The 13,756-nt window shown below is 48.6% G+C and overlaps 1 protein-coding gene across 5 annotated transcripts in view; it reads right to left on the reverse strand.

Moving 5' to 3' along the window:
• Positions 1 to 13,756, reverse strand: part of ADAMTS9 (ADAM metallopeptidase with thrombospondin type 1 motif 9) — a 164,252-nt gene that overhangs the window by 20,822 nt on the left and 129,674 nt on the right. For all 5 annotated transcript variants that reach the window (XM_059390103.1, XM_059390104.1, XM_059390099.1 and 2 more), the window contains 7 exons: positions 12,655 to 12,828; positions 8,739 to 8,933; positions 7,591 to 7,723; positions 6,937 to 7,031; positions 6,724 to 6,818; positions 6,498 to 6,631; positions 4,234 to 4,325 (listed from right to left, as the gene is read on the reverse strand). In XM_059390103.1, coding sequence (XP_059246086.1) covers positions 4,234 to 4,325; positions 6,498 to 6,631; positions 6,724 to 6,818; positions 6,937 to 7,031; positions 7,591 to 7,723; positions 8,739 to 8,933; positions 12,655 to 12,828 — 918 coding nt within the window. The remainder of the gene's footprint in view (positions 1 to 4,233; positions 4,326 to 6,497; positions 6,632 to 6,723; positions 6,819 to 6,936; positions 7,032 to 7,590; positions 7,724 to 8,738; positions 8,934 to 12,654; positions 12,829 to 13,756) is intronic.

Here is a 13,756-nt window from a genome sequence, read left to right on the forward strand (position 1 = left end):
GGGGGGGACACGACCTCAGGGTTTCTAGACTCATTTCTTAGGAGCCGCTGCAGCAGAGCTTCTTTCTTGCTTTCGCCATCTATCTGTTTCTCGCTTTAAAAAAATGACTCCACAAAAGCACTTGATATCATTTGTCCAGGCTTCCTGCCCCACAAGGAATATTTTCAGAATTTAAAATGTTCTGCACCAACAAGCTCACGGTGAACGCTTCCTCACTCCCTCTCTGAACCTTGCCCAATCCCGTACTCTGTCAAAGCAGTCTTTACTAAAGACAGGGGGAGGAGGGCCGTGAGGTGGAGACTCCCAGCCTGCCAGAGCTAAGAGTAAAAACTCAGCTCTTTCCTCCCCGGGGAGGAAATCTGGTACAGAGGTTTTTGTTGTTGTTGTTGTTTTTGTTTTGTTTTTGTTTTTTCTTCAGTATCTCAGAACTCAGTTTGTCCGTCTGTAACATGGAAGGTAATAACAGTACCTGCCTCAGAGTACTGCAGGGAGGATTAAGTGAAATTAACCAAGCAGCACCTGGCTGGTACCCAGGAGATACTCAAAAATACCGGTAGCCTCTGTTTTTTGTGTTGGTTGTCTGCCTCCAGTAGAACAGTGAGCTTAGTGAGGGGAGGGCCTTGGTATTGCTTTATTTCGATCAGTAATGGTTTCTAACACATGACTAGGCACTTGGTAGATTCTTAATAAATATCCCACCCTGGCTTGTCCTCTCTGACGACCCAGACTAGGCATACTCCGCGGGTTTCTTTTCCATTATTAGTACCATTCATATTTACAGAGTTTAGCAGAGTTTAGAAACCCCTTTGACAGCTTAGATTCCACGTCCATAACATGGGGACAGATAAGACTCCAACTCACAGAAGTGATGTGGGGGATTAGTCTGGTCTAACTTAGTGGCTCTCAACAGGGGACGATCTTGCCCCCAGATATCCGCAATATCTAGCGATATTTTTGGTTGTCCTAACGGGCAGGTTGTGGGTGTGTCTTGCTAAATGTCCTGCAGTGCACAGCACGGTCCCCACAACTGAGAATGACCCAGCCCCAAACATCAATAGTGCTGAGGTTGAGAAACTCTGGTGTTGAGGATGAATTTTTCCTAGGACCCAGACTCCTCTACTTTTAACATGACCTGGGGTGAACAGTTTCCCCTTCCTGAATCCATCTGTAAAATGGGTTAGTAACATCTAACCTGCAAATAGGAGGGAATTATAAGGTATAATGCACCTAAAACCTAACTCATAACCTGGCAGAGAGTAGGTGATATCTCAGAAACACTCTGGAAATTATTTTATGACCATACTCTACATATGCCAGCAGCGGCTCTGTCAAAGAGCCTCAACAGGAGTCCACAATTGTGGCCACGTGGAAGCACAAAGCCCTCCTTGCCGGGCCTCCCCAGACATGGGCTTCTCCGAGTGGCACCAGCCCCTCCCTGTCCCACCGGGCCACCTCTTCATCTCACTCTGCTACCTGCCTTGAGGTGGGTATTCACACTTGTTCATAACGTCCAGCCCACATCACTGCCCAGGATCCCTCTCTCTCCCCATCCCCATCCTGCCTCCCATGCTGACAGCCCCCCTACTCCCACCCTGCAGGAGAAGGTAGACTGCATCCACTTCCACCTCAGGGTTCTTGGAAGGTCCAGGCTGCTGACCTGGCTTCTAGCCCAAGAACCCCCCCCCCCCCCCCAGTTGCCCTCGGGTCAAGGATCTGAGCTCACACCCTATGCATAGCTAGGTAGACCTGCTGTCTCAGTGCAGGCCATACACCTCACGGAACAGGAGGTCTTCCTCCTCACTTTCTTCCCACCCTCCCCAGGACCTCCATCTTCTGCTGATAAGGACCACCTTAAGTTGGGAGCCACCAAGAAGTAAAGACTTACTGTCCTCTTAGCTCCAGGCCATACATCTTTGCCCCTCATCTGCAAGGGGTAGAAGGCCCTAGAGGGATAGTTACTACTTCCTGTTGCTCATTTAAGAGAATAAAAGTAATTCGGAGTTATGCACATGCCAGAGGGTCCAGAGAGATTTGCAGAAGATGTGCCTGAGACAAACAGAGGTTTTGCTCTTTGTTGGGACAGAAGGGAAGGCTGCAAAGTCTTTCATGCAAGCCATGTCAGGCGGACACGTCAGCCAGTATGGGTTTGCACTCAGACACACTTGAGATCGAGTCCGGCCTCTAGTGAGCACCAGCTGTGTTGGGGCAAGCTACCCAACCTTTTGGTGGCTCAATTTTCTCATCTGTAAGGGGGGGCGGTGCTTCTCACAAGTTGCTGTGGGGATTATATGCTACCGTGACTTAGAAATGCTGGACGAATCTAGGAAACCCTCAATAAATGAGACCAATACCGGCATCAACCACGATAATGCCACATCCCCAGTGATCAGAATAGAAAACCACATTCTGGCTGCATTTTGAGTTGGGGGCTCACGGCAAACCAGCTCTTACTGCTACACAGATCCCCAAAGCAACATTGTGCACGGGGAGGAAGAAGCAGAGTGGCAAGCAAAACGTCCCTCTACTCTGACTTGTGTGCAATCATTAGGTCCCCGGAAAAGCCATCTGCCCCAAAGCACCTCGCACAGACCTTTCCCCAGAAAACCGATCTGCAACACTCAGGGCTTGAATTCTCAAAATGCCCGATGTGGTTTGAAGATTGGGCTAAGAAAAATACAAATTAGCTTCTCACTAGCCTTTGGGTTTTCTCATTTAGCAACTGCTTGGGGGCTGGATTTAGCAAATCAATAAGTTCATTTGTCTCTGAATTATGAAAAGAAATGAATGCAAATTACCTTTCATTTACTTAAACTTCCCCCAAAGATGCAGCGCAGAGAAGCAAGAAAATCCTCCGACTTTTAAAAGAGGCAGGACAGGGCTCCTGTATTAGCTGTTAAAATGCTAACCCATACCAATGGGGTGTTTGAAGTCATCAGCTGCTCTAAAGAAACAGCACTTCAAAAGTTTTCAATTCCTGGGTAATAGAGGAGAGGCCCTCTTTTACCATTATGCCCTTTGTTTATTTTTTTTCTCCCCGAGAGCTTCCTTTTCACTTCTCTAAAATGTTTAGCATTGCTTTCTGAAGCTGGGGGCCGAGAAAACACTTTGTTAAAAGAAAATTCAGATGTGTTTGTCTTTGGATGGTCTCTGTAGTTGGGCGTACATCCATCCTGGGGAGGCAGTGCCTGGGATTCCAAATGCATCTCCCAGTCCCAGTCGCCAGACTTTTGAAGGCCTGTCGGCAAAGTGGGAAATTCCTGACCCACAGTTTAGCAACAGCCTTGTGAAGACCCCAGAGCAAGAACCAGAGCAAGAACAGGGGCCAAGTTCTCCTGCCCAATTCCTTATCCCTTCTCAGGGCAGAAGCTTCTTGCAACGATTGGTGCCTGCTTTGCCAATTTGGCAGTGGGCTGATTATAATGCCAGCAGGTTTCAAAAGGCAAGTTAAAACTCGCCAGGCCTCTAAAGAGGCAAGAAAGCGTGGAAGTATAGTTGGGCAATGCCCCGGCCGTTCTGTGGCTCTACTGAGGAGGGAATCCAGTAGGCGATGATACGTTCGCACTTCTTTGCCTGAATTACGATACATTTTATACATCTGAGGTAGTGATAAGAATTTTTCTGTATCATGCAATGTTGAGAATTCTTAATGGCTGACCCTGGCGTGTGAGCTCCATTTAGTGACATCACCACCGGCTTGAAATCAGTTACTGGAGTGGAGTCGGGTGGGGGTGGGGAAGGAGACTATTTACACCTTGGAACTGGGCAAAGGCTACGAAGCAGGCTTTTCAGTTTCAAGAGCCAGTTAGGGAACAAAGCAGCACGCCACTGACTGCGTAATATTCATGTCATTAACTGTCATCATTTGTTTAAGCAAGACCCCTGCCATCCGGCCTCTCGCTTACTTCTTCTTCTTCTTTTTTTTTTTTTTTTACTACTACTCCTACTATTTTTATTTTTATTTTTTACTACTGTGATAGGTACTGATAGGTGCTGATTACTACTATAATTTTGCTGAATGCAGAAGTTTGGGGGTGTAGCTCTGATCGGTTCCTTGGGAAACACTAGGAATGACAGGATTATAGCTCCGAGCACTGCTGAGACTCTCTCTGGAGGCAGGCGGGCACAGGACCCTTCCCAGGGTATCTCTCTGTACTCCCAGCAGCCATCGCAGCCAAGGGTCCCTGGGGGCAGGGCGGGATGTGGGTCCCTGGTCAGGGGAGCCCCAGCACGTACCTGCGGGCACTTGGCAGCACTGTAGCAGTCCCCAGCTGTGGCAAAAGGGACAGGGTGCCCTTCGCTCGTCCTGGCAAACTGTAAGTCAGTGGCTGCGGCGTTTCGGAGAAAGGGAGAGAAGGACAAAAAGGTACAGAAGGGACAGGACGGTCACAGGGAGGCAGAAGGGAAGGCGTGTAGCAAGAGGAAGAGTTAGAGGGAGGAGGAGAGGGGGAAAAAAAATCCAAAGTATCATTAGTGACCAAATGAATCCAGATGGGCACTTGCTTTTTCCCCATTATATCTGTGGTTCCAAGAGCCTCATTCCCTGGGCTTCATCTGCACAATCTCTTCACAGTATGGAGGCCAAAAAGGGGGGTTTAAGGTGACTTTGGAATCGGTTCTCCTATACCTACATATGTGAATTACCTCCATTAAATGTAGTGTCCTCGGTTGTCCTGAACACCGCCTCTCAGGCTTAAAGGACAGGAGGAAATAAGCCACAAGAACATTTCCAACTACTTAGGAGTTCTTCCCCGAGGCTTCTTCTGTCCTCTCATGGCCTATGCACTATTATTGCCAAAATGTGCAGCCATTAGAACCCACATCTTGAAAGTATTAATGGCAGTTTCTCAAGTTTGGGGCTCACTTGTAGTTTAAAAAAAAAAAAAAAAAGCCAATAAAAACAAGGCTTGTGTTTTTAACCCTCTTTAGAGCTCCCAAGAGCAGCTCTACAAATGGGGACCACAGATCAGGCGGAGTTAAGTGGGAATCGCCCAAAAGTTGTCGCTTGTGGAACGGGAGGCACAAGGCAGCTTTTTATCTTCCTGCCTAGCCTTTCGGGAACAGCAAAAAGCCTTAATCTTCCTGCAGTCGCTCCAGTGCGAGGGAAATCTGAGTTCTCCATCCTGCAGGGAAAGGGGCCCTTGCGGCTTCAGGGCAGAGAAGCCCTGGGTCTTAACTGTCTTAACTGGAGTGTTTTTCCTGAGCTTGAAAACTGCAGACTCTCTGCCTTTAGCCCACATCAGGCTGGCTGAAGGCAATAGAAGTATCTGGGTACAAATCAAATTTAATCTCTCTCAAGAGGAGGGCAGTGCAATATTATGGGAGCCATGTTAATGAGGAAAAATTAATTATTCATGATTTCTGTTTTTCCTCTATTCAAGGGAACATGCTTGGATAGCTTAGCTGTCTTTAATCATACCTAGGATTAATGTCCCTAAAAAAATGCAGTGCGCGCTAGGGTAACGATTCAGCTCATATAGAGGCTAGTTTAAAAAGGTAAGTCTTGGGGCGCCTGGGTGGCTCAGTGGGTTGGGCCTCTGCCCTTGGCTCCAATCCTGATCTCAGGGTCCTGGGATCCAACCCCACATCAGGCTCTCTGCTCAGCTTCCACCTGCCCTTTGCCTGCTTCCCTGCCTACTTGTGATCTCTCTCTGTCAAATAAATAAATAAAATCTTAAAATATAAATAAATAAATAAGTCTGGGGACGCCTGGGTGGCTCAGTCAGTTAAATGTCTGCCTTGGGCTCAGGGCCTTAGGATGGAGTCCTGCATCAAGTTCCTTGCTCAGCGGGGAGCCTGCTTCTCCCTCTGCCTGCTGCTCCCCCTGGTTGTGCTCTCTCTCTCCCTGACAAATAAATAAAATCTTTAAAAAAGATATGCTGAAAAAAGGTAAGTCTGTGCGCCATTTTTCTTCCATAAGCCGACAATCAGATAAAATTTGGCATAAGCCCTGCTCCTGCGTATGCTCTGCAAGGGGGAGCCGCGTAGGAGACAGATGACTGCACACAAGTCTCTTAGCTTCGAGGTTTGTATCTGTTCTTTCTTCTCCTTTAAAAACATTTTCCACCCTTCCCTTCCTGACACTGATACCCTGCGCCCTGCTATTAGGGGACCTTCAGTTCTGGGTTCAGAGTCCCGTTTTGGGGGGTGCTTCCCTGTCTCCCCGCAGTGCACTAGCTCCCTTCGGAGACCTACACCTCCTCCATTCATTCATCACCCCCCCACCCTCCCTCCCCGGCCTCCCAGTGTGGCGTAGCTCCGCCCCTTGCGAGCAAGCAGTCTCTTTCCAGGGACTGGCCGCAGGGCAGGGAACGGAAAGGGGCAAGCCCCGCCCCCACGCAGCTGGGACGGGGCTGCCGTCGCCAGGCCCCAGCAGCTCATCCTGCTCCCCTTGGCATCTCAGCGCCTGGTCCCTAGCCAGTGAGCAGTGTGCAGCTTGCTCTCTGAAGGGACAGACTCACGAACACATTCCCTCCCCCGTGACGCTCCATGGCCCTTACTGATGATCTGCATCGTCGTCAAGTCTATCCTGATTTTCTGGAAGCTGGAAAACCCAGCCGCTGTGTAGTCCTTCCGACACTGGCAGTCGTCCCGTCGGCTCCCGTTGTACGGACACTCGGTGGGGTTGTGCAACCTGCATTACAGGGAGAATGTTCTGGTGAGGATGGGGCGGTCTTTCCGGGGGTCTGCAGGCGTCTGTGCTCTTCTGAGCCCGAGCATTCCTACCTATGCCCGTACACCTCGGAGAAATTCTCTGAGTCGGTGTGCACCAGCGTGACGTACTCTTTGGGGTGGTCCGACTGCATCCCTGCACAGAAGATCTGAAAGACCAGAAATAACGGATTTAGAATGAACAGCGGCTCAGCAGCCAGATGATGAGGCCCGGGGCCACGCGCTCCCAGATCATTCTAGAAATAATGACTGGTGTCCAACGTTTACCTTCAGGAGCTTTCCCTTGATGAGCAGGAAATATTCACCATCTTTATTGGTTCCTTCCAGTCTCTTTACCTCCTTGCAGTTTTGGGGTAACTCACCTAGAAAACATGAAATGCAAAAATGGAGAGTGGTGCTCCAAGATGTCCACCGATGGTCTGTGGAGTGAATATCCTGTTCACACTAATGCTATTTGGTTTTTAAAAGGCGGCGGGGGGGGGGGGGGGCGATTTCTTTAAAATTAATTCTTTCCCTTTGGGGGGATAAAGGTTTATTTTATCTTTTTCCTTCAGTTTTATGGACAGGTAATTGACGTGTAGCACTGTATAGGTTGAAGGTGTTTTGTGTAATGACTTGACATCCATACCCTGTGAATAATGACAATCAGTTTAGTTAACACCCATCATTTCAGAGAGATACCAAAAAAAGACAAAAATGTTTTTTTCCCTTTGATGAAAACTTTTAGGATCTACTCTCGTGGCAACTTTCAAATGTACTGCACAGCCCTATTCACTACAGGCTTCATGCTGTGTATTACATCCCCCATCTTAATTTCTCTTATAAATTCTCCTGTTCCTAAAAGGGTAGGCTGACAGACAAAGAAACAAAGAAACCCTGTTCTCCATGCCGCAGAGAGATGGCTTCCATGGGCCAACTTACAGTGATAGATATTGTGACACGTTTTCCTCTCTTCTGGCTTCAGATCTGCAGAGCACAAGTGGCTGGGCTGGTCCTCGTTGGTTAAACACTGCACAGACCGGTGAGTCACTCCCACGCCACACGACACCGAGCACTGCAAGGCAGAGCAGAATTGGGGTGCCACTGCAGAATGCGGGGGGTGGGGCACGGGCTCTGTGGTGTACAGCTCACAGCCTTGGGCATCATGTCCTGAGTGTCATTTCAGACCCCAGGCTGCTAAACACCCGTACATGTACGGGATGCATATGGCTGGCCTGTCTCTGTGCTATGATACCCACATGCTTATACATATGTGTGTCTTACATATATGTATTTATAAAGACATAGGTATGGGTACATAATATGATATATATATATATATTTTTTCCTCATTTAAGCCTCACAAAAATTCTCTGAGACAGTACTACCATTATTCTGTTTTTATAGAGAGGGAATTGGGGCCCTCATGTCAAGAACTTCATTCAAGGTCATGGTGGAGCCAGGAATCAAACCCTAACCACATTCAGTGATTCCGTGTTTCACCGCATCACTCTCCAACACTGAGTCGATGCTGGGGATGGTGGCAAGATCCCAGGGCAGTCCCAATTAGTCTCACTTACTGTACCCCTAATACAATGAAATACCCCCATTAAGGAGGGACTAGGCTATGTTGACTTCCTGACCACAGAGACAATGACTAGCTCTTCTGTCACGCTTACAGAGTTCTAACAGAGTTCTAGGGGCCTGTTTTTAAAAGCCCTGTGGTAAAATACAGGTAACTCGTCATTTGCTGTCACATCAACTCATCTCTTCTTCATAGCCACCCATTTTGCAGATGTGGAAAGTGAGGTGCCAAAGTGTTGTACCTTGCATTAACTGGGAAGTAGTATCACCAGGACTCTCAGTGAGGCTTTCCAGCTTCAGAGCCCGTGCTCTATGCACCGGGGCCACCCTGCCACCCAAGAACAGAACTTCTCTTCCCATGAGCCCATTTCAAGACCCTAACTCCCGTGGCTTCCCATCACCTCTGCCGGGAGCAGAATCCCTTTGGATGGGTCAGGTGGAACATGTTTAAGACGGACTTTGGGATCCCGGTGTTTTCGGATTTGGTGAGCAGCTGGTCTACTTACGCTCCCCCAGTTGCCGACTCTCCAGGTGGCCGAGATGGGGCACTCCCTCAGGTAGCAGGGGTGGACGCTGGGAGGCTGAGTGCCGGGGCAGTTGATGGTGCTCTGGTAGCTGTACTCGTAATTCTCCTTCCCGGTGTAAATCTCGCTACAGGAGACGAGCCTTTGTTTGTAGCCCTTTCCACAGGTCACTGAGCACTGGGAAGACAGGGTTTGGGAGGAGAGGCTGCAGTGGCGCCTGGGGGCAGCTCACAATACGCCCCTGACCTCTACCTCGGATGCTGACCCCTGAGGACACTGCAGAAAGCTCTCACTTTATTAGCTTGTTTATGCATTTCAAGTGGCAGGCCCCAGGCACACAGGAGCCATGCAACCCGAAACCACGCATCCTGCATCCCGGCTCTAGGGCTTCCACTCCATCTTCTAGGCCCCCAGGGCAGGTGTGGGGAGGGGGCCCTTGGGCCCCTTCTTTGGATTTCAAGGGGAGAAAGGGGGCAGGGCTCCAGCTGTCCCCGGCCCTATTTATAGGATCTCCAGCCCAGACCGCATGTTTTTCCAAACCTACAGTGACTGCACCAGAGTTGTGGCCATGGGGGATGGGGGGCAGCATCACAGCCCACCTGAGTTATGTGTGAAACCCAAGCACTTAGCCAACAGGTGACTCCAGGACACTTTTCCTTTCTGGCTTCCTGTGCTTTGCTTTATCTGTCTGTCCTTCTCTCTTCTCTCTCCCTGCCTGTATATCTTGACTGAAATGTTATCTTTCTGCTCTACCCTCTCTCTCTATCTAACCAGATCAGGCAACCACTTAACCTTTTTACCATAATTACACAGCACTTAAAAATACATAAGCAATACAGAAAAGGAGAAAGACACGATTATCTTACAGTGTCCAAGATCCTTCCCCTGATGGGATATCTAATTGGTTATTGATGCAATTTTCAAATATGTTCTACTTCCCAAGCTAAGTATTTTATACAATATATTTAAAAGCTAAAGTACAGTGAATTTAGTTTTGATGGTCTTTTTAGACACTGTCATCAAATAACCAGCCATCTCCGGTGAAGGTGTTCTGTGAAATTAAGTGAGAGGGTCAGGAGTCTTGAAACCGAAGGCTGTTTGAGGTGACCTTAGTGAACCCCAAAATAGACCACAGCAAGGGGAGTGTGATGCTTTTTCTGGGGTGAGGAACCACGGTATCCAGCAGGTCTCAAAAGCCACCGTGTTGTTCTTTCCGAACGTCTCCTGAGCAGTTGCTTGAAGCCACGTGGTTTTCCTCTCCTGTAACTGCTCTGGGGAGAAGCCACCCCTTGAAGAAGTCCCAGAGGTGAGGAGAGAATAGGCCCAGCCAGAGGCCCACAGAGCATCCCTACGCCTTCCTTTTCTGCTGGCTCGAGACCTGGAAGCGCCCTGCATACAACTCTTCCTTCTTTGGCTGCTGCCGTTTAAATGCCTGGAGAGCCAGCAGACGGCAGGCCCGGGGAGGGCCGGGGAGGGCTGAGCTCGTCTGTGGTGTCTCATGTTAGGGCAGACAGCCCACAGATGCTCTGTCTGTCCAGGCTGGGAGGTAGGAGGGCGTGGGGAAGCCCTTACTCTGGATTCTCCATGTCTCAGGGTCATGTGCTTGTTTCGTCGTGAGCATCTATTGCTTATCTAATTTGAGAAGAAGAGTGGAACAGGATAAAAATCATAAGAATGTGTTCTCCCTGCCTTGGTGAGACACTTCAGGCCTGAGCAGAGAAAACACATGCATCGGTGGGGGTGGGGCATGTGTGTGTGGGGGGTGGATCCTCTTTCCTCATCTGGCCCAGGCCTCCCCCATTCAAGGAGAGCTCAGAGGAAAGCACACAGCTTGCCAGGTCCCAGAGGTCCCAGGGAGAAGGCATGGCTTGCTGTGGCTCTTGTGTTTTACCAGAAGCTTTTCTAGAGGGATTTCTGGTCCAGCGTCTTTGGTACCGTGGTCCTTGTATCCATGTAAGGACCTATCTCTAACCCTCGTAACTTTGCCTGTAAACATGCAGTTTGGGATGCATGATACAATTGAGAATCTGCAGAATTACCGAAGGCTTTTTTTTTTTTTTTTTTTTTAAATCTTCAAATCTCATCTGTTGGAGGTTAAGATTAAGGTTAAAATAAAGCTCTAGGAGTGACATGACTCAGTCTTAGAAAGAGATCAAAATTCTTTTAGCATAATAATAATGACACAGAGAAGACTGGCTAAGATAAAGATGCCAGTGTTCATAGGGTGAAAGGTGTAGAAACTCCAGAAAGATGAATGACCAAGAACTAAGCAGGAAACCAACTAAGGAGGAGGCGAGGCAGGGAGGGACAGAGGCCCGAGGAGGGAGAGAGGCAGAAGGGCAGGCTTTTCCCCTGCTGCAAGTCAGGCTGTGGCTTGGTGGGGCAGCGCTGAGAACCAGAAGTTCCAAACCAAGCCTGAAGAGGAACTAGGACAGGTGAATTGAAAGGAAGACAGGAGCCCTCTCTGGAGGATACCTTCCCCCTACCCTCCCTGGAATTTGAATGGGTTGGAACTTATGCCTCAACCCAAAGGCAAAGACTGTTTTGAACAAGCATCTGTCCTCCCCAGGTCCCTGTCTGGCCAATGGCAAATCTATTTCCAATGATTTGGACCATGTCTCCCCGCCCCTCTTTTAAGAGCAAACTCAAAACATGCAGAGCTGGGGTAAAGCTGAGGTCTCTCAGCCTCAGCACCACTGCCCATTGGGCCAGATGGCTTTCTGCGGGGTGTGTGTGGCAGGGGAGGGGCTGTCCCATGGACTGGAGGATGTGTAGAAGCATCCGTGACCTCGACCTACTAGATACCAGCAGCATCCCACTCCCCCAGCTACGACATTCAGAAATGTCTCCAGACCCCGCTAGATGTCCCCTGGTTGGGGAAGCAAAAATAAAGAGAAGGGTGGGGAGACATGTTTAGAAAGGACTTTCGGCCAGCTACAGGACAGAAACAATTCAACACCCAACACACATATCACCTACATGCAAATATTTCTTCTATTAAAATGTGAGATGGCTGCCCCGTCAAACCTGGAAGAGGGTCCAGGGACAACGAGCATATTACCTAAAAATTTCCGGCACTTCTGCTATGAGCCCATGTAATTGTATCTCTCATTTCTTTGGGGCAAATGACAACTGGTTTGAGTATTACAGGTCTTTCCGTCTTTGAGAATGTCATGAGGCTTGCAAATAATACGATCATGCTATTATTACCATTGGTACGTTAATACTAAAAAGTTTCTGCGTTAGGCATTGTGTACCCACAAGGAGAAGAAGAAATTGATTCCTTGAATATTGTGGAAAATTATTTTCTTCCTCTGAATGGGAGATTGTTAAACGAGCAACCCATATCCAGCCCATGAAAGTGTTTGGTTTGCCCCATACAATGTTTCAAATACAAGATTGGAGTCCATATTTTAAAGTTAGATTTCGTTAGTTAGATTTAGTTAGTTCAGATTTTTGTCCTTTCTTGAAAAATCAGGTCTGGTAACACAGGATGCATATTTCCTCAGGGCCTCCCCCGGAGAGGGAGAGAAGCCTGCCCTCTTCACGTGGTCTGTCCTGGTTGGTCACAGTCTCCACCATTCCCTGCTGGCTCCCCGACACTAAGGGCATTTTCTTACCTTAACTGTCTTCAGACACCCACAGGTATCAAATGAACTTTCAGGCCCTGTCCTAGTTCTCCTCCTTTATCTTACCAAGAGGATGTCATGGCGAGTCACAGAATTGAGGGGAACTGAGAGACAATCTCAGGTGCTGTCCCACTTTGCATATGGGGGGCTCTGGCCCCAGAAGGTAGAACTGGCAGGTGGGTCCCAGTCTTCCCCATTCTTGCCCTGGTCCCTCTGCTGCTCTCAGGTGTCGCTGACCTAAAGGTGGTTACAAAATCTCAGGGACGTACCTCTGACCATTCTCCTGTGATCCAGACATACTCGCAGGGCTGCAAAGTACAGCTCTCGCGGTCCGCTGGCCTCTTGCTCATGTCACAGTGCATGCCGTGAACCTCGCTGCCTTTTTCTGCATCCACGCACAGCACCTTGCGGTACCTGGAGCCTTCGCCGCACGTCTTGGTGCACTGTTCATGACAGACAAGACAGTGTTGATATGGAAAAGTAATAAATGGTTTATTGTATGCTGTTATTGGAGAGATTTATTTTCCCGTCTGTACACCCACTAGGACTGTGAGGCCTCTGAGGGCAGGAATGATCAGAGAACTCACTGCTTTATCCCCTTACCCCCAACACTGTTCTAGGCACAGTGATAGGTGTTTGGTAAGTGGCTACTGGACTGAAAGAATGAAAGCATGAATGAATGGATTAGGTGTGGAAAGGACCTTGATGCTTGATTACTCACTCAAATATGGAATCTCTTTAAAACTTTCAGCAAAGTGGTTATCACACTGTTGCTAAACATCTCTAGAGCCAGGGAAGCTGTCACCGTCCGACGGCCCATTTCATCTTACTATTAAACATATCACTTTGCAGACTGCAACCTTTTGTCCTAGTTGTACATTCCAGAGGAGCATGAAGGACAAGTTTCAGTTCTCCCAAGTCATACTTTGCTTTGTTGGGACCCCCGATTGCCTTTTCTTCTCCAGGATGGACTGCTCTCATCCCTTGTTCACTCAGGAAATATTCACCAAGTTCCCAGTGTCAGGCCCGGGATGGGTCCTGGGACAAAAAGAATGGACATGCACAGCACAGTCCCTGCTCTCAGAGAGCAGCTTATATTTTAGGAGCAAAGACAGACAAAGAGGATGTAGACGGGTAGGTAATGAGATTTAGCAAGTCCTGTGATCTCCATTTTTCAAGTGGAGAAACTGGGACTTAGCCTACATGCCCTGTTCCAGATCAAACATCTATTTGTGAGGTAGATGGGACACTCATTTTTATGCCCATAAACTAAGTCAGGAATATAGAGCAAGCGGCAAGTTCTGTTCTAGGACTATCTCTGTGTTGCCCACAAGTTCTTTATCTTTTCTCTTTAACCAACGGCAAACTCCC

The sequence above is a fragment of the Mustela nigripes genome, chromosome 2, assembly GCF_022355385.1.
Source record: "Mustela nigripes isolate SB6536 chromosome 2, MUSNIG.SB6536, whole genome shotgun sequence".
Classification (NCBI taxonomy): Eukaryota; Metazoa; Chordata; class Mammalia; order Carnivora; family Mustelidae; genus Mustela; species Mustela nigripes.